This window comes from Nicotiana tabacum, chromosome 13 (genome assembly GCF_000715075.1).
Source record: "Nicotiana tabacum cultivar K326 chromosome 13, ASM71507v2, whole genome shotgun sequence".
Taxonomy (NCBI): Eukaryota; Viridiplantae; Streptophyta; class Magnoliopsida; order Solanales; family Solanaceae; genus Nicotiana; species Nicotiana tabacum.
In genome coordinates this window covers 2084936-2104477 of record NC_134092.1, presented here as the reverse complement: position 1 = coordinate 2104477, position 19542 = coordinate 2084936, and the positions used below count along the sequence as shown (strand labels likewise).

The following is a 19542-nucleotide window of genomic DNA, read 5'->3' as shown; positions in this document are numbered from 1 at the left end:
GGGAATTTAGTGCACCGGATTTGATAACATGAGCCGCATGAATTGGGATGACAACTCCTCTACTCTCTCGTGACTTATTCATTAAAAAAAATGGACTTTTCCCCAAGACATTACTCTGGTATTCCAGTATGTTTATTATTTTTTCCTTTTTATTGGAATATATTTTTCCTCTTTTATTTTCAATGGAAAGCACAAATTCATTGAATGTTATGTAGAAACGTAACCCAAAGTCAACGTATGCTGGTTTCTTTCAGAAATCAAGAACAACCAAGGCGTTAGGTCATGCTTTTTTTTCTTTTTCTTTTTTAATACTTCAGAGAAAATAATATAATTATAGTGCATATAATAGATTGCACAACTAAGGTGTTGCCATTATAATGATTATTAGTTGACTAAATAAGATTAACGATTTATCAACGCGCATGCGAAGGACGTTTTCCTTTTCTTTTTTTTTTAAAAAGACAGTTTGATATATAAAGTATCCCGCGCTTATGAGTCTGATGAAAAACCTTTTCTTTTAATTTTTTTAATTTTTTTCTTGTTCAGTTGTCATGTGATCATTTATGAATCTGTCTACGTCATGGATAACGACCACTTTATCTTTAAATAATTAATGGGAAGAAAAATATATACATATTTGTGGCAGCACCTGATAGTTGGATCTAGTTATGTTTTGATGCAAGATTTGGAAACAACTGCCAGTGAATCAACAAATTAATGGTTTGATCAAATCTAGACATCTAATTCACAAAATAAAGGATAAGGTAAACACTTTTAATCTACTAGCAAGAATCAAGATGTGCACAAGAAGCTCTAGGAGAGAGTTCTCAAGCTTCCTTTTACCGACAAGAGTTGTGGTGGAGTAAGTATTCCGTTTTTAATCAAAGGTTACCGACAAATATTGTGATGGAGTAAGTATTCGTTCATCTTTAACCAGAAGTCTCGACTTCAAACTTTAGTTATGGAGTCATCTTTGTTACGAAGCGTTTTACCTCCAATGTTGGACTTTCCGGTACAAATCCATATTTTTTAGGTCTAAATACATATACCAAATACCAAGTCGAAAACCAAAAAAGAGAGGTTCTCAAGTTACTTAATATACTAGTATTAAAAATTACATGTAATGACATTCAAAATTAAGGCACTCAACTCTTATTAATAAGGTTAGATGATTCAATTCTTTTACATTATCTCAGAGGTTGACGTTTGGTAAATATATTCCAACTCTCCACGATTCTTGTCACACTTTACGTCCATAATTTTTTTCATGTATGAATCACAAAATCTCTTTTAATTTCAGAGGGTGTGATTAAATAAAATTCTACATCAGGTATTAATTTAAGAACATTAAAATGGATATATAAGAGTTTCAAATGTTTTCTATTGGATACTCAAATTATTTCACAAAGTGTCCAACAGCAGTTAAATAACTTCTCTCTGGTAAAGGATTTGGGCACATGAAGAATATCAATGTAGACTATGTATGAGTAGTATTATCCTCACGGTTGAGCATGAACAAGATTTGACTATTGCTCACTATGATACACTAATTGAAGAGAGAAAAAAGGGGTGGGGTGGGGTGGGTGTGAAGCAAGCAAAGGGAACTGACTGCTCCATCTAAGGTCCCTCAGCCATAGGACTAATTTTATCAGACTTCCCATTGCTCTTAACACCAGAAACAATCGCTACAAGTCCGTCTGTCTTCCCATTAATCTTAGCCTCTGCGACAACATGAATGGTTTCGCTTTCCCTCCCGTTGCTCTTCTCACAGACTTGATAGTTTCTTTCTGTACAATATTTTGAGATGTGCCTCTCCTTGCCACAATTATAGCACTGCCTGCTAATCTTAGCTTCTGTAACAACAGGAATGGTTTCGCTTTCCTTCCCGTTGCTCTTTTCAAGGACTTGATAGTTTCTTTCTGTACAATATTTTGAGATGTGCCCCTCCTTGCCACAATTATAGCACTGCCCATTAATCTTATCTTCTGTAACAACAGGAATGGTTTCACTTTCCTTCCCGTTGCTCTTCTCAAGGACTTGATAGTTTCTTTCTGTACAATATTTTGAGATGTGCCCCTCCTTGCCACAACTATAGCACTGCCCGTTAATCTTAGCTTCTGTAACAGGAATGGTTTCGCTTTCCTTCCCGTTGCTCTTCTCAAGGACTTGATAGTTTCTTTCTGTACAATATTTTGAGATGTGCCCCTCCTTGCCACAATTATAGCACTGCCCATTAATCTTACCTTCTGTAATAACAGGAATGGTTTCGCTTTCCTTCCCGTTGCTCTTCTCAAAGACTTGATAGTTTCTTTCTGTACAATATTTTGAGATGTGCCCCTCCTTGCCACAATTATAGCACTGCCCATTAATCTTACCTTCTGTAATAACAGGAATGGTTTCGCTTTCCTTCCCGTTGCTCTTCTCAAAGACTTGATAGTTTCTTTCTGTACAATATTTTGAGATGTGCCCCTCCTTGCCACAATTATAGCACTGCTTCTTTGTCAGGTCCTTTTTTCGTGCTCCAACTCTCTTCTCAAGTTTATCATTTTTGTAGCGATTGCGACAATCTTCTTCCACTCTTAGATGATGCATTAACATGTCGAGAGACAGAACATTTTCATGCATCAACCTTGCACGACAGTCCTTCCAAGAGGGGGGAAGTTTTGCGATAATAGCACTAATATGGAAGTTCTCATCTATCCAGATTCCTGATGCCATGAGAGAATCGGCAATCTTGTGAAGCTCTTGAACCTGCTCAAGAATCGATATGCCATCAACCATTTGGAACTGCAAATATTTGTTAACTTCGGAACTCTTCGTTCCAAAATCCTCATCATAAGTTGATCTAAGCTCTTCCCACAGTTCTTTGGCACTGTAGTTCTTCTTTGAGTATTCTTCAAAAAGCTTGTCGGATAGAGAGTTTGATATGTTGCGACAACAAAGGTAGTCATCATCAACCCATTTCTGTCGGTTTTCAAGAGTGTTCGGGCAAGGCTCACTGAGCACATATGCAATATTCAATTGCTTTAGGAAAAATTCTATCTGATGCTTCCAGCAATAATAATTTGTTCCATCAAGACGAATAGTTTTAACAGGAACAAGGCTCTGGGCAAGGGAAGTTGTACGAGAACTCTGTTGTATTTGTCCCTGAGGTGCGAAGCAAGGGGCGGAATTAGAAATACCAGCTTCTGTTTGTTGCCTCTCAAGAGGCATCTGCACCTGAGAGTTTGTAATTATTGCCGAATTACAGACGTCATCTCCGTTTTCTTTTCTGTCGGCAGTAATCTTCCCCTCTTGATGGTTAACTGACTGGGAAATATTGGTCTGAATTTGTTCTCTTCCATTAGCAGCCACCTCTGCTGCAGTCTGATTTTCACTCGTTGTCAATCTAGAAAAGATAAATTGGATCATTCATACCAATCAAATAAGACTAACCAAAAAACATTTTATATTTATGAGTTCTGTTGTCTTTCAGTGATAAATTGAAATGGACTCCAGTATTTATTCAGTTGGCTACCAGGAACCTCACCTTATTTTCGACTCCATCGTTGCAATGGCTTCCACAATAGCTGGGAAGCTACTCCTGAATGATGACCATTGTTGAGCACTCAAATTAATTCCTGATTTCATATGTGGGTGGTAATTGTCAATTCTTAAGAAAAGAGTGTAACACATAAGAAGAGAAACAAAGGAAAAGTTAAAACAATATCTATGCATTTCACTTGAGCAGCGAACAATTTAATGCAGCGAGAAAGCAAAGAAAAGACAATATTCACTGAAAAGCCTTTTCAGAATGATAAAGAAATCGGCCTTGGGCCTAACTCAACCCCAAAAGTTAGCTCAAGAGATGAGGCTTGCCCAAGATCATATATAAGGAGACAAATTGCCTCCCACCCAACCGATGTGGGACACTAACAACCCCCACCCCCCGCACACTCTGGCACCTGGAGCGTGAACAATATAAGATGAGGGCCCAACATCGGATGAAACAAGAATTGGATAGGCGGGGCTCTGATGCCATAAAATTAAATGGAAGAAGTTGTATTTCACTATCTCTGAAGTATATGTATTTATACGATTACTACAGGCCCTATCTAAAGTAAGTAAATATCCTACACATAAGTAAATATCCTACACATCTCTCCTATGATTTAGCTAAGCTATATTAGGTAAGAGAATATGTTTACAATATTCTTACAATATTATGTAAAACAAAATAATACTGACACAAGGATGCCTCGATAAAAGATTCTTTGCTTTAGACGGATTTGGAAGCACAAGTCTGCTGGTGACCTAAGAGGGGAGAAGTTCAGAAGAAAGAGAAATTGGAGACCCCCCTTGGTTTCCCCTGCTTTTCTACAACATAGTTGTAAAGAAAATGGACCTTAAGAAAACAACCGATTTCCTCAACCAATTTGAAACATTCTAACACCAGCCTCTTCCACGCACACCTAAGACTGGAAATGCGTAGCATAGACAATATAACATGGGGGCCAACATTGGATCAACCAAGAATAAGGATGGATTTGCTTCTGCTACCATATAAAGAAAATGAACCTTTGGCCACACTAAACATCAAAAGCTAGTTAATGAGGCAAGAATTGTCCAAGATCATAGAAGGAGACAACTGCGCACTAATTAGAAGTCAAACGTTACTGATTTAATTATCTATATAACTTCTTCATCAAAAACAATTATCTATATAACTTGAATATCAATTACAAACTGACTCAAGTAGTCAAAATTTCCTTGGTTATCTTATGACAAATCTCAAACATGTGTTTAGTCAAATATCTTACTACTTGTTAGCTTTGTACGCTTCCATAGTCCTTGCTTTCTAACTATGGTTGTGACCTCAAAACAATAAAATGCTTATATATCTACCCCGGAAAAGTCTAAATCAGAGTGTAGATAAGACTGGAGCAGAGGCGAAGCTACGATTTTGAGTATATGGGTTCTGGAATTTAGGTCAGAATAACTTACTTATCTACACTTATTACATAGATTTCTTAACATAAATACAGGGTATGAGCCGAAGTTACTGGGTTCGACCGAATCCGTAGCTACACTTGTAGCTCCGCCACTGGACTTGAGGATCTGTAAAAGCTTATTTTAAGTGGTTGTCTGCTAAGTTTTCTTCTCCAAAATCAGAAAAAGGTTCAAGAAAATTATGAAAACAGTGTCTTTTCTTCCTTAAGTAGGGAAAGAAAATTAAGGTAATAGCTACAATTTGACGAGATATTTAAGAAACAGCATGAGGAAAACAAAGGAACTCTGGTATTAGTGGTTCGTGTTGATATAGAGTAAACAATCAACCAATCAACTAGGTAACAAAATCAAAGCAATACATGATTAGCTAAGTAAACTCACCTCTGGAAGAAGGAACCAGCTTTCCATCTTTTTCATAAAAGTCACGTATTGCCACAAAGGGCTTCCCGTGAATGTCAAGAATCCCGACACTCCTCTTGCCTGACAGCTACACAAGAGGAATCAGCAAACTTAGGGAAAAATAGAACATATACATTCATTTTAAGTTCTAAAACAATTTTTAATCCATTCAGTTAAATTTGGAAAAGGAAGTCACTCATATGGGGTTCAGTCATACAAGCTATAATTAGGTCAGGCAATAACACAAAAATGAAAAATTGCACAGCAGAATGCAAATGTCATGTCTGTGTTCAAGAACTACCGGAATATGTCACAAACCATATACAAGAAATCCAGCATATCCTTTTGCAAATTCTTTATTCTTTTTCATTTGTTATCCCTTTGATTTGACCAGATATGTTATTTTTCACGTGCAAAACAGCTAATATAGTAGCTAGAGTTGAGAAAGGAAATTCAGTGATCATGAGTTGCCGCATGAATCGCTGCAACTACAACCAGCAAATGATATAGGATTCTGCATTCCTATTGAGAGTTTATATTCCACTTGCAAAATAGGATAGTTACAACTACTCAACTAGACCAGCAAAGGATACAGGCTGATCCTCGATTTTGTTTCGTCACAAAATGCACCAATTAAAGTTAAGAAACTCATCAAATTTCTACTGATAATAGATTCTATCTCGGAGTATCCATTCAACTGAAACTACTCAGCTCCTCTTTCTACTTTTTCCTCAAGCCAAAAAAACGAGCTTTTTCGAGTTGTGCAATAGGCTAAACAAGTTAACCGAGATAGCTAATTGTATAGATAGCTCATCGTATTTATTCTTTCATTCATCCCTTGTAAAGTAGTTAGTGAATGTAGTTAGTGGAATAGTTAGTGAGCTGTCAAATGGTAAGTGACAGCTGTCATTAGTTAGTTGGTTAGTCTAGTTATTAGTACATGTTGTATAAGTAGGAACAATTATTACATTTTCAATTTGAGTTGATTAAAAATGAAGAGGTCAGCTCCTTTCTAGAAACTTCAGTTCTGCTCTTTCCCCTTTCTGTACATTCTTTGATTCCTCCATTGGAGCTCCTGTTGAGCTCGTGTTTCTTTCATTGTTTCTACAATTTCACATGGTATCAGAGCGCAGACATTAGTCCAAGAGCCTCCTTCTTTCGTATTTCGATTACTTCTGTCTATACAAAAAAAAATTATTCGTTGTTTTTTTTGGGAATTAGGGTTTTTGTGTAAGAATCGATCAATCGGTTGATTAACCTCAGTAATTCGTTTTTGCTGACAACGATTTCAACTTTGTTGAACCAAAGCATGGCTGGAGATGAAGAAATTCTGACGACAGATAAGACAACCCTAAATTCTACGAGTCCGCTATACATGCATCAGTCGGAGTGCCGGATCTATGTTAGTGCCAATGGCTTTTGACGGAACTGGCTACAGATCCTGAAGAAGAGTAGCCCTCAGAGCACTCTCCGTGAAGAACAAAATAGGCTTCATCACTGGAAAGTGTAAAAAACCAGATCCCAATTCTGCTACCCTCGACCAATGGGAACGATACGACGACATGGTGACCTCGTGGATCCTAAACTCATTATCTAAAGACTAGCAGACAATCTACAGCATGTCAATGATGCTAGGGAACTTATGTAGGAATTGAAAGACAGGTATGATCAGACCAATGGTGCTAAGCTGTATAAGCTCCAGAAGGAGATAAACGATTTGAGTCAAGGGAATTTGGACATTACTGGATACTACACAAAACTGAAGAAGCTTTGGGAGGAACTCAAAACTCTGAACATACATGCCAAGTGTGCTTGTCAATGCACATGTGGAGCGAAAGAGAACATGCACAAAGCTGAGCAAGACAGAAGACTAATCCAATTTTTGATAGGCCTAAATGAAGTGTACATTGTGGCGAGAGGAAGTATTTTGATGATGAATCCACTTCCAACACTAGCCCAGGCCTTCTCCATTCTCATTAAGGAGGAAAAGCAAAAGGAAGTTAAGCCAATTACTCATTTTTCGATGGATTCTGCTGCCTTGAATGCAAATGGATCAGGAAGCAATAGTTTCAGGACAAACTACACTCAGCAGGGGAACCACAACACAAATAATGGATATAGGGGAAATCAGTTCACTAACAGACCCCGATTGTTCTGTGAGTACTGCAAAAGGCCAGGGCACACTAAGGAAAAGTGTAATAAGCTTCACGGATTCCCACAAAACTTCAAATTCAATAAAGGAAAAAGGATTGCAGGAAATGTGCTTGGGTCATCAAATGAAGGAGTTGCAGTAAGAGATGATGGAAATAACTCTCAGAGTCAGGAGCAAGGTCGAACTATGCACAACCTAACTAAGGAGCAATATGGACAGTTACTCAGCATCTTGGAGAGCTTTCAAGGAGGAGGAAACAAATCTAGAAACACTACCATAAATGGAGGAGTTGTGAACTTTGCAGGTATCTCAGCATGCTCTACTAATTTCGATTCTAGTGATTAATTGTGTGAGAATTCAAATTCAAGTGTTGATTCTTGGATACTTGACTCTGGAGCCACAAACCATATGACATATAATAAATCATTACTAACGAACATCAGAACCTTAGTTTATCCCTACCTAGTTACCCTACCTAATGGTTACAAAGTAAAGGTGACACTAATTGGTGATGTAATCCTTAGTCCTAGGTTCAGTCTTAGAAAGGTCCTTTTTGTGCCCAGTTTCAAGTTCAATTTGATATCAGTCCATTCCTTGACGGTCCAACTTGATTGTACTGTGGTATTTACTAAGTTTGTTTGCATCCTTCTACAGGGCCTTTCACTGAAGAGGCCACTGGAGATTGGTAAAGCCAAGACTGGTCTATACTTCCACTGTTCAGACAACTACAACACTACTCCCCCTGATACATCTAGTGCATCTTTTCCATGTCATACTACTAATAAGGATGAGGCATACTCTGCAGTTAACACATCTAGTTCATTTTTTCCTCCTCATTTAGCTAGCACAAATAAGTCACATTCTACCATCCTTGTTGCATATACTTTTGTTGTTCCATCTCACAGTAGTAATGAGAATAGTTCACTTCCACATCTGCATCATTCTGTAAATAACTCCAGCAATAAAAGTGATTCTTGTATGTCTGATGCCTCCTCAACTACAAAGAACTTGCTTGATCTCTTGTGGCATAACAGATTAGGACATGTACCTTTTGTCAAAATGAAAGGAATTTCTTCTATACATGTTACTTTTGAACTTAAACAACCTTTCCTTTGCCCTATTTGTCCAATGGCAAGACAAACTAGATTGCCTTTCCCAGAAAGAACAACATTAACCACTAAGATCTTTGAGCTGTTATACATTGACCTACGGGGTCCCTATCATGTTACAACACATGACAAATATAAATATTTTATCACACTTGTGGATGATTACAGCAGGTCCACATGGACTCAATTGCTAAATTGTAAAAGCAATGCCCTGCATACTATCAAGGCCTTTTCTACCATGATAGAGAACCAATTCAACATTAGTATCAAAACTATAAGAACTGACAATGGCCTTGAATTCACCCGTTTTGAAGTCACCTCATTTTTTCAATCAAAAAGCATCATGCATCAGAAAACATGCCCATATACACCACAACAAAATGATGTAGTGGAAAGGAAACACAAATATCTGCTAGAAACAGCAAGGGCACTATTGTATCAATCTAAATTTCCCATACAATATTGGGGAGAGTGTATCTTGACCTCTACCTATTTGATAAACAGATTACCCTCATTATCACTTAAGACTAAATGCCCATTTGAATTGTTGTACCTCAAGAAACCAAATTATTCCCATCTTAGAAGCTTTGGGTGCCTATGTTTTCCTACTACCCTCAAAACTCACAAGGATAAATTTGAACCAAGATCCACTCCCCATGTTTTTGTGGGATATCCCTTTGGGACAAAAGATTACAAGGTACTAAATCTGACCACAAAGAAGATAAGTGTTTCAAGAGATGTAGTATTCTATGAGAATGTGTTCCCATTTGCCTTGTCTACTAGTCCTAGTAAAATATTCCCTTCATTTCCTAAAATGAGTTCACATCTATCAGATTAGCTCTTCCCTGCCAATGGTATAGGAATCACTCCACATTCAGTAACTGAAAATCACCATGAAGTGTCACCAAGAACTTTGTCTAGTAATGAGTAACTTTCTGAATCAGACCCTCACCTCAACCCATTTCTTTTGATAATAACTCAACATTTTCTCAATCACCTTTGGACAGTCAGACATCAGGAACTTTTCCTGTTGCTGATAGTCCAACTATCTCAAATCAAGACCAAAATATTTTAGTTTCAGATCAGAGTAGACCTTCCAGAACTCTGAAAATTCCTACTTACCTTAAAGATTATGAGTACACAATTCCTAAATTGCAACTTGCTCATCATGACCACTCTCCCTCTTCCAGTGATAGCCAAAGCACATCATCCTTTTCTTTTACTACTTCTACACCCAGACTTCATTATAATTCCCTTAATGCCTTAAAATTCTAACAGTCAACACTTAATGGAAACTGCCTCACATGAATGTGAACCTAGTTCATATGAGGAAACTGCTGTGAAGCCTGCTTGGCAAGCAGCAATGAATCAGGAATTCCAAGCATTATATGCAAATAAGACCTGGGATTTAGTTCCTCTTCCAGCTGGTAAGAAGGCAATAACATGTAAGTGGGTATATAAAATTAAACATAAAGCAGATAGTAGCATAGAAAGGTTTAAGGCACGATTAGTGGTGAAGGGTTACACACAATATGCTGGGATAGATTATACAGAGACCTTCTCACCAGTAGTAAAGATGACAATTGTGAGAGCTTTGATTGCAACAGCAGTCAAGAAACGATGGCAAGTTTTACAATTGGATGTCAACAATGCATTCCTCCATGTTGGTTGAGGAGAGGCCAGGCTTGGTGTGCAAATTAAACAAGTCCTTGTATGGACTCAAACAAGCAGGCAGACGGTGATATGAGAAACTAACAGAAGCACTATGTTCAAGGGGGTACACTCATTTAATGTTTGACTACTCCTTGTTTTATAAGAAGGCTGAAGGATCAGTAGTGTCTGTGGCTGTATATGTAGATGATGTTCTTGTCACATGTACCCACTTACAAGAGATTGAGTCCCTGAAAGACTTTCTGCACAACACATTCAAGATAAAAGATCCGAGGAGGCTTCACTACTTCCTAGGCTTAAAGCTCTAATACACAAACAAAGGAGTGTTGATGTCACAGAAGAAGTTCACTGTGGATCTTTTGAAAGAATTTGGTTGTGTAGACTGTCCTCCTATGACTTCTCTGGATTCATCTGTAAAGCTGAAAGCTAATGAAGGAGCCTTGCTAACAGACCCTCCCTACTACATGAAGTCGATTGGGAAGCTCAACTTCCTCACTAACACTAGGCTGGACATTGCTTATAGTGTACAGCATCTCAGTCAATTCATGCAAAGTCCTAGGGAGCCACATTTGAAGGCTGCATATCATGTTCTAAGGTACTTGAAAGGTGACCCAACCTTGGAAATTTTTCTTACTAATAATGCAGACTACACAGTCAAAGCTTTTTGTGATTCATATTGGGCAACTTGTCCCCAATCTAGAAAATTAGTTAGTGGGTACATTATACTACTTGGGGACAGCCCTATTAGTTGGAAATTAAAGAAGCAGTCCACTATCTCCTTATTTTCTGCAGAAGCTGAGTACATGCCACCTAGGATGGTGGTTGGAGAGCTTGTTTGGCTTGCCAGGCTTCTCACTGAACTAACTGTTCCTCTATCCTTGCCTATTCCTATATTTTGTGACAACCAAGCTGACCTACACATAGCAAGGAATCCTGTGTTTCACGAGCGTACGAAACACATTAAAGTGGACTGCCACTTTGTACGAGACTAGTTGCAGGAAGGATTGATTTCTCTACACCACATTTCCACTAATAACCAATTAGCCGACATTTTTACCAAGTCCTTGACAGGGATCAAGCATTCCGCACTCCTTGGCAAGTTGGCAGTGAGGTCCTCACCTCCAACTTGAGGGGGTGTTGAGATAGCTAATTGTACTCCAACTTGAGGGGGTGTTGAGATAACTAATTGTATAGATAGCTCATTGTATTTATTCTTTCATTCATTCCTTGTAAAGTAGTTAGTGAATGTAGCTAGTGGAATAGTTAATGAGCTGTCAAATGGTAAGTGACAATTGTCATTAGTTAGTTAGTTAGTCTAGTTATTAGTAGATGTTGTATAAGTAGGAACAATTATTACATTTTCAATTTGAGTTGAATAAAAATGAAGAGGTCAGCTCCTTTCTAGAAACTTCAATTCTGCTCTTTCCCCTTTCCCCTTTCTGTACATTCTCCGATTCCTCCATTGGAGCTCCTGTTGAGCTCGTGTTTCTTTCATTGTTTCTACAATTTCACACTAATTTTGCAAAATAAGGATTTTACTTTGCAAGACTCCATACATAACAAAGGCTTAATTTTTAGATTATCCATCAAAAAACATAAATATAACATTAGGCTTATTGGGCAGAGTTAGGCACCCAGTGGATTAAGTCAATTTGCACGCACCTGAAATATTCTACCTGCTACCTCCCACCAGCACAGATATAACCTAGCATTTTTTTTTTCTTTTTTTGCCTAAAACATCACTATTCTAACAAAAGAAAAATTAGCCGATATTCACTAACCTTACAAATAGTTCGACAATTATTCTCATTGGAATCAACAAAATGCGGATTAGGCAATGAACCATCTGCTTCTTGTTGTTGAGTAGGTGGGTGGTCTGCTGACAATTGTTCTTCAGCTACAAAATCTTTATTAGTCTCTTTTTCTGCTGTACTGATTCTTCTATTATTATCCAATGTGGGTTTTTCAACTGTTGAGAGTAAAAAAGACTCAACAACATGCCTTATATAGTTCTTCTCTTGTATGTTCAAAATCTCAGTACCAAGCTGTTGTGCTGCAGTGGTTCGAACACTGTACTCTGTTGCTGTTTCTATGTCAGCTGTTTTAAGGATGTCCAAAACAATACCTTGGATTTTTCGGCGTTTGGGGTCTGGTAGTTGTTCTTCCATTATTCACTGTGTGTGTGTGTGTGGAAAAAGGGAGTGAAAGAAGAAGAAGAATAAAAGTGAATTAGTAAGATTAAATAGGGGATTAGGGATTACAGTTCGGAAATTTTTAGTATGAATACAGATAGAGTTGCAGTTGAATAAAAAGGGAGTAGATAGAAATTAGGGCGCGGGCATATTTTGGGCAAATTCAAATCCAAATCCCATTTTTATGGATTTTTAGTTTAGATTTTCGGATTATGTATTGTATTTTAGATTTAATTTTTTAATTTTTTTGGATTTCGGATTGAATATTGTATTTGGTATTTCGAATTTTTAGATATCAGAAAATTCGAAATTCTTATACTTTATATTTAGTTGATTATGCATATGTCAATACTAACAAGTTGAATACCTTACTCATTAGATATTATCTCATATATTCAATATTAATTATTAAGTTACTGTGAGAATACTTTCTATTTGGACATGATTTTACTATTTCTACTTCTTAACGTCCATATTAATGTCTCTATTGTATTTTTTTTTTATATAATAATTTCATTACTTGAATGCTTCATTTGGATAATTACGGTGAGAACGAAATTTTTCAGGCAATTTAACATGTGTACTCATTTGGATATTTATTTTTGTAAAAAGAAGAAATTTTTCTAACTTATAAGCTTAAAATCGAAAATCCAAAATAATTAATCTAAAGCCGAACTTAAAAAATCCGATCAAAGGTCAAAAAAGGAAAAGGAAAGGTTCCACCGAGACTTGAACTCGGGTTACTGGATTCAGAGTCCAATGTCCTAACCACTAGACCATGGAACCATTTGTATTTTTTCATCTTTTAAGTATTTTATGTATATATAAAAAAAAAACAATTAACGGTGCCCCGTATAAAATTTATACGAGGTGCTATTTGTGTAATGGTCTCTTTATAAAATGGCCTATATTGGTCCTGAGCTTCAGTTCACCATTTGGTAAAAGACGAAGGCACATCTGCAAAACATCAGGTTAATTTCTTGCTTCGTACATTAATCCCTCAACTTATTCAGCTCTAATTCTCAAAATTAGTAAACACTCATTTCGAACTTTTATTACACCACTTGTTTAGTAGTACTATTAGGAAATGACAATTATCAAAGTGTTTGTGAAAATGCCTCAATGAAAGTTAATAATTTTATGTGAAAAATCTACTTTGCTCCTTATGATTTTTCCTGGTTACAGTTAAGGGTTTTGTTGGAGCAGTTGAATAGTGATGTTTCTTTGCCGAGTTGTATCAAATACATTACCTCTATCGAGAAGGTTATTTTGCAGTATTGGTAGCCATGATATTTCCAAAGCTATATCTGAGCTTAATCAGGTAAATATAAATATGTGTTTCACAATAATGTGCTTAAATTTTTGTCTCAAGGCTTTAACACGTTTCTTTTGGAGACTTAAGGCTTAAGTTTTAATTATTCCTAAATGAATGTTGAGGACCGTTAAAAGAATAAAGAACTTGCAGTTTCATTTTTTGAAGGCTGGATATTGTTCTGATAAGCACATTTTAAATTTATATTAGCTGATTGACATTTTTCTGCTTCTTTCTTTTATAAATTTAACAATCGACAAGAATCTCATCGTCTGTTATCTGTGCCAACTGACGGATCAAATGGCTTGGGTGTCGATAAGTACTGAGCTCAAAACTCTTTCTTAAAAAAAAAATCATCCAAGAAAGTTTTTTCTTATACAAACAAAATGCCACTTTACTTGAGAAGATGCAGATAAAAGGCCAATTGCCTCTCATTATCCCCCATAATAAGGCGCCAAGTGCCTCTTCTCAGCTTCTACAGAGTAAACCATGGAGTTTGCTCAAGAACCATTTATCTTAGTTGGTGTGGATCAGAATGTTTGCTTATTTCTCAATCAGAGCTTTGAGAATGACATGGTCTGCGGAGTGTAAACGATGAGCCTTGAAAGTTAATACAGGACTCTTACTAATCATTAGAGAAAATGGAGATATTAGTTGCATAATTGAGCTTGAAGCTTGTAAAAATGTAGCTGGATACTTTCTGAAGCTTCCTGAAAAATTTTGCTCATCTTCTTACCAGGAAATGGAATCTGTGTTTGGTGAACCACCTCCATCTAGCCTTTCTAGTTCCATTGACAATCAAAGTATGGCACAAGACGTGAAGTTTAGTACTGAAGAAATGGATGGAAAAGAATCTTCCGCTGGACTGACACATATTGGCAGCAAAGGTGAAGCTCAAATGGTGGATGTATCTCATAAAGATATTAGCAAGAGAGTGGCCATTGCACGTGGCAAGGTTATTTTAGGACGTGAGGTGTTTGATTTGGTTTCAGCTAATCAAATGGGAAAAGGAGATGTCCTCGGTGTAGCAAAGTTAGCTGGAATTTGTGGAGCGAAGCAAACAAGTAATCTCATCCCACTATGTCATAACATCAACTTGACGCATGTTCGCGTGGACTTGGCTTTGAACCCTCATGATTTTAGCGTTGAAATAGAAGGAGAAGCTGCTTCAGATGGAAAAACTGGTGTGGAGATGGAAGCATTGACAGCAGTAACCGTTGCCGGTCTAACAGTGTATGACATGTGCAAGGCCGCTTCGAAGTATATCCAGATTACAGATATCAGGCTTGAACATAAAACTGGAGGCAAAAGTGGGGATTGGTCCAGGGACAAATAATCACTATATAAAGAAGGGAGAAGGCAAATGCATTAAGGGCATGATTAGGATGATGCACGCCACTTTCATTTAGTGTTCGTTTTCTATAGGATGTGGTATCTCTATATTATATGATATAAGTAGATGGCTTGTCAAAATATGGTCGATAAACACAAAGTCATTATACTTCTGAAGTTGATTTTAACTAGGATGTGTTAAGAATTTCTAGTTGAAGTAACATTCACCTTATTAAAACAACATAGCCCACATATGTCAAGGCTTTCATCAGATAGTGTTGGTAGTACTTACTGTGGTATCATATGTCACTGAGGTATCTGGCAATGTTACTGTGATATCTTATGTCGCTGAAGTATTTGAAGTTGTGAGTTTTTATTGGTGTGCTGGTATGGCGCATAGCTAAGGTCACTGAAGTATTTGAATACAGGGATTATGATGCCTGAATAAAGAGTTGATGGCTCGATTGTTTGTTGCACACAACCAATTGTAAGATACTTGACATTTAGCTAATTTTATGCTAGCTTCTATAAGCGCTATGACTTTTCAAACTTTCCTTATAGTTGCCCTGAGTTTTAAAGGTTTTAGTTATTGATCTTTGTTGTATCATTTTGGTCATATAACTATGACTTTTTTTAACTAAAGTCATATAACTTTGTTTTCTCACACAAAAATTATATAACTATTACTTTTTTTCACCAAAGTCATATAACTATGTTTTCTCACACAAAAATCATAAAACTTTTACTAACTCGCACAAAAATCATAGTGATTGGAAAATATAATTTTTCGGTAGTATTTTCTTGTTTTGTGGTTATTTATTTTCTTATTTTCAGTCTAATAACTAATAATCCAATTAAAATTGGGATGAGCCAACCTGACCTGGCCCACCCGACCCAATACTCATATATAAAAATTAAAGTAATACTAAAAGTGAATAGTAAATCCTTCAAAACATGATACTTTTATCTTTTATTTTTCTTTTCAAGATTTTTATTCAAATCTATGCATTTTTATTTTCAGTGCTCTCTAATTATACTTTTATTTTCTTATTTTTTTGTCAAAATCTCATGCATTCCAAACTAAGTTTCTTATGGGGGAAGAATTCACTTTTAGTATTATTTTAACTTACGTATATGGGTATTGGGTCAGGCTGGGTTGGGTCATTCCTATTTTAAGAGAAAAATATAAAATTAATGAAAAACTTACATAAATGTCCCAAATACGTCTCAACTTACCAACCTTTAGCCATTAGTCACAAACTTACCAAAACTAGTCAAGCACATATAAAAATTGGAAAACCAAATAGATAAGGTTCTTTCTCTCAAAGAACCATATGCAAAAATCACCTTCCATATTTTTAAGCGTGATTAGTAACATTAGGTGCAAGACGGAAAGGAAATTTCATGGGTGAGGTAGCAAACAAGGTGATGAAATACAAACAAAAAATATACAATATTCCAAAAATCTAAGCAAAAAGGGAACTTTTTCAATGGGTATAGTTGAAATTCATTTAAAACATATAGATAAGTCAATATATAAATTTTGAGGAGGATTGGAGGTGATTTGGACTAGTTTTGTATCAAAATTCATAATTAAATCGAGTTCAAAGAATTCTTCAGCGACACATGTATCAAACATGTATCACGCATGTATCTCACACATATGTATACATGTGATACACAAATGATACACATATCATTTTTTTTCATGTTCAGATTTTACTTCGAATTTTCAATTCAAACCACCTCAAAACTTCACCAAAACATCCCAAAGCTGAGATTCAAGTTCCTTAAGATGTACCCAATCTATTCTAATAACACACACTTAAAAGAAAGCAAATATTTGACATTTTGTTTTTGCTACAAATAGCTAATTGGCTAATATTAATAATATTTTATGAATTGGCCAATTTTTATAACGAGCTACTTATAAAATGGACATAGCTGGTAGTTTCCCAAAATTAATTGACCGGCCGAAACTAATTGCATTTGCTAGCCAAAATATATATATATAGAATATGTATATTATACACACACACACACTCATATATATATATAAATAATATTTTATCGGCTATTATTTTAAGGAGGGGCTAAAAATATACTCATATTTCTCCTATTTTAATTGAATAATTATTTATTAGATTGAAAATAAAATTAAAAAAACGTAAAATAAGAAAATACTACCGAAAATTTTATTTTTCGACCATTATGATTTTTGTGTGAGTTGGTGAAAGCTTTATGATTTTTGTGTAAGAAAACAAAGTTATATGACTTTGATGGAAAAAAATCATAGTTATATGATTGTTGTGTGAGAAAATAAAGTTATATGACTTTGGTAAAAAAAAAGTCATAGTTATATGACCATTTGTGAAATTTACCCTTTTGTCTGGCCACCCTTTTTGCCTAAGCCAAATATGGAATTATTACCGACTCTTCACCTTTACTATAATTCTTTACATTAATTGTTGGTACTGCAGAGGCGGATGCAACATAGATTTACTGGGTTCAACTTAACCCAATACTTTTAATGGGGAGCATACATTTATAAATATAAACCATTAAAATTACAATAAATAGTAGATATGAACTCATAACTTTAAAAATATAATGAGTTTAATACCAAATTTTTTAAATATTGAAACCATAGAATTAAAATCTTAGATCCATCACTAGTCGGTAGATACTAATTATTGAAAAATCTTATTTGCAGTTCAGGATGCTGACTACCTATATCAACCTTAGAGCCAAAGGATGAAGCTATAAGATTGAGACAAAAACAGAAATTGCTTGTCTTTTAATTCTTTTTTTGTCATTAGTTTCCAATTTGATGAATAAGTCCCCGTCAATTTACTTCAAAAACAGAATTTACTCTTATTTCTCATTTATGTTTTGACATTATATTGACAAATCAGTCTTGATTTTAAGATAGCATAGAAAGTTAGTGACCGAATTTAAATTAAAAATTATCCCTTCGAAAACACTATAAGTGAAAGGGAAAGGACTTTCACAATTGTTTTCTTGATGTCTGCATTATTTCAGAGTGTCTTTTCTTTTTGCTTTTTTGCTTTTTTAAGAGCCCTAATTGTATTTAATATAGCCATATGGGAAAACATGATTATAGTTTAAAAGGATAGTGACTTGTCCTAAATTGAAATATAAAGATGAGATTCGATTTATTAATTTTAAAAGTGTTTGTATAGATTAATTAAAGTTTAATTGATTATTGACATGTGATGAGTATACACTTATATAAAAATTGTCTCGACTAATCTCAAACTTTGATTAATCTCTCACATGTTTACCTCCATAGAGTATATGTAATTTCATACAAGCTAACTCAAGAATTTTATATTTATTTTGTATCTTTATCTCTTCTTTACGGTTGTAATTGTTTCCCATAAACACATTCTTTATGTTATGTTCTTTATTTTCTTTTTATTTAGGTCCATGATAATTAACAAAGCTAAGAAATGATAAATTTCACCTTTCAAAACTCTTTTTAGCTTAATATTCCCATATACCGTTGGGATATATTAAGATATGACTTGTTCTAATCCACTTGCTATAAAATTAATTCTTTCACAAGGAGAGAAAAATGAAAAAGACATAAAATTTTCACCACTATTTTTTTAAAAGATAATTTTGATATTTTGCATTCATTGAGTTATGTATCAAAAAATTTCATTTATTTCTTAAACTCTGCATTAAATCAAAAACTTTTACGTAAAATAAGACAGAAGGGAGAATACATGCTTTGTGATAAAGTCTTAAGTAGTTGGCGATAGAACGTGAGCAGCAGTTACAAAAGAGCAAGAAACTTAATAGCCAATTTGGAATAAGTTTATTTCGAGAATTGTTTTTTTCTTCAAAAGAAATATTTTGGTAAGAAGTAGTTTATGTTTGGTTAATTAATTTAAAAAATAATTTTAAGCAGCAATTAGTATTTGATCAAATTTTTAAAAAGTATTTCATAAATATATTTTTCTCCCCTAAAAGCTTGGTCAAATAAATTTTTTTTTTTTTTTTAAAAAAAGGAGGCATTTTCCCCTCAGTTTGTAGCTTGTTGTATTGTGTTATGCCATTTGTAATTCCTTTGGCCTACGTATGTAAACGTGTCATAGTCTGATTTGCAGTATGCAAAATGGTGGCGAGGCAGGCAATAATGAGTAATGATGGTTTCCTATTGGGTTTGGAATGTGATATTGACGGATTACTCCCCAAAACTTCAAAACAACCTAAAATTATATTCATGTTCAAACACAACTCTAATTTTTAAATATTATTTTTACTCGAATTTTCTTTTCACTTTATTTTTGGAATTTTACAATTCTTATGTCCAAACGTCCACTCAGTGGAGCTCACTTTTTTTCCTCGCACAATATT

The 19542-nt window shown here is 35.3% G+C and overlaps 2 protein-coding genes and 1 non-coding gene across 3 annotated transcripts; 1 reads left to right on the top strand and 2 right to left on the bottom strand.

Moving 5' to 3' along the window:
* Positions 1 to 1333: 1333 nt before the first annotated feature.
* Positions 1334 to 12660, bottom strand: LOC107784729 (uncharacterized). The gene is made up of 4 exons (XM_016605901.2): positions 12102 to 12660; positions 5371 to 5476; positions 3530 to 3620; positions 1334 to 3388 (listed from the first exon to the last, which is right to left on the bottom strand). The coding sequence occupies exons 1-4, from the start codon at positions 12486 to 12488 to the stop codon at positions 1618 to 1620; spliced, it is 2355 nt and encodes a 784-aa protein (XP_016461387.2). The 5' UTR covers positions 12489 to 12660; the 3' UTR covers positions 1334 to 1617.
* A 566-nt stretch (positions 12661 to 13226) lies between these two features.
* Positions 13227 to 13298, bottom strand: TRNAQ-CUG (transfer RNA glutamine (anticodon CUG)). Its single transcript has one exon. It is a non-coding gene; the product is annotated as a tRNA-Gln (tRNA).
* Positions 13299 to 13371: 73 nt separating this feature from the next.
* On the top strand, positions 13372 to 15530 carry LOC107784730 (cyclic pyranopterin monophosphate synthase, mitochondrial). Its single transcript, XM_016605903.2, has 3 exons — positions 13372 to 13483; positions 13698 to 13833; positions 14564 to 15530. The coding sequence occupies exons 2-3, from the start codon at positions 13729 to 13731 to the stop codon at positions 15158 to 15160; spliced, it is 702 nt and encodes a 233-aa protein (XP_016461389.1). The 5' UTR covers positions 13372 to 13483; positions 13698 to 13728; the 3' UTR covers positions 15161 to 15530.
* The last annotated feature ends 4012 nt before the right edge of the window (positions 15531 to 19542 follow it).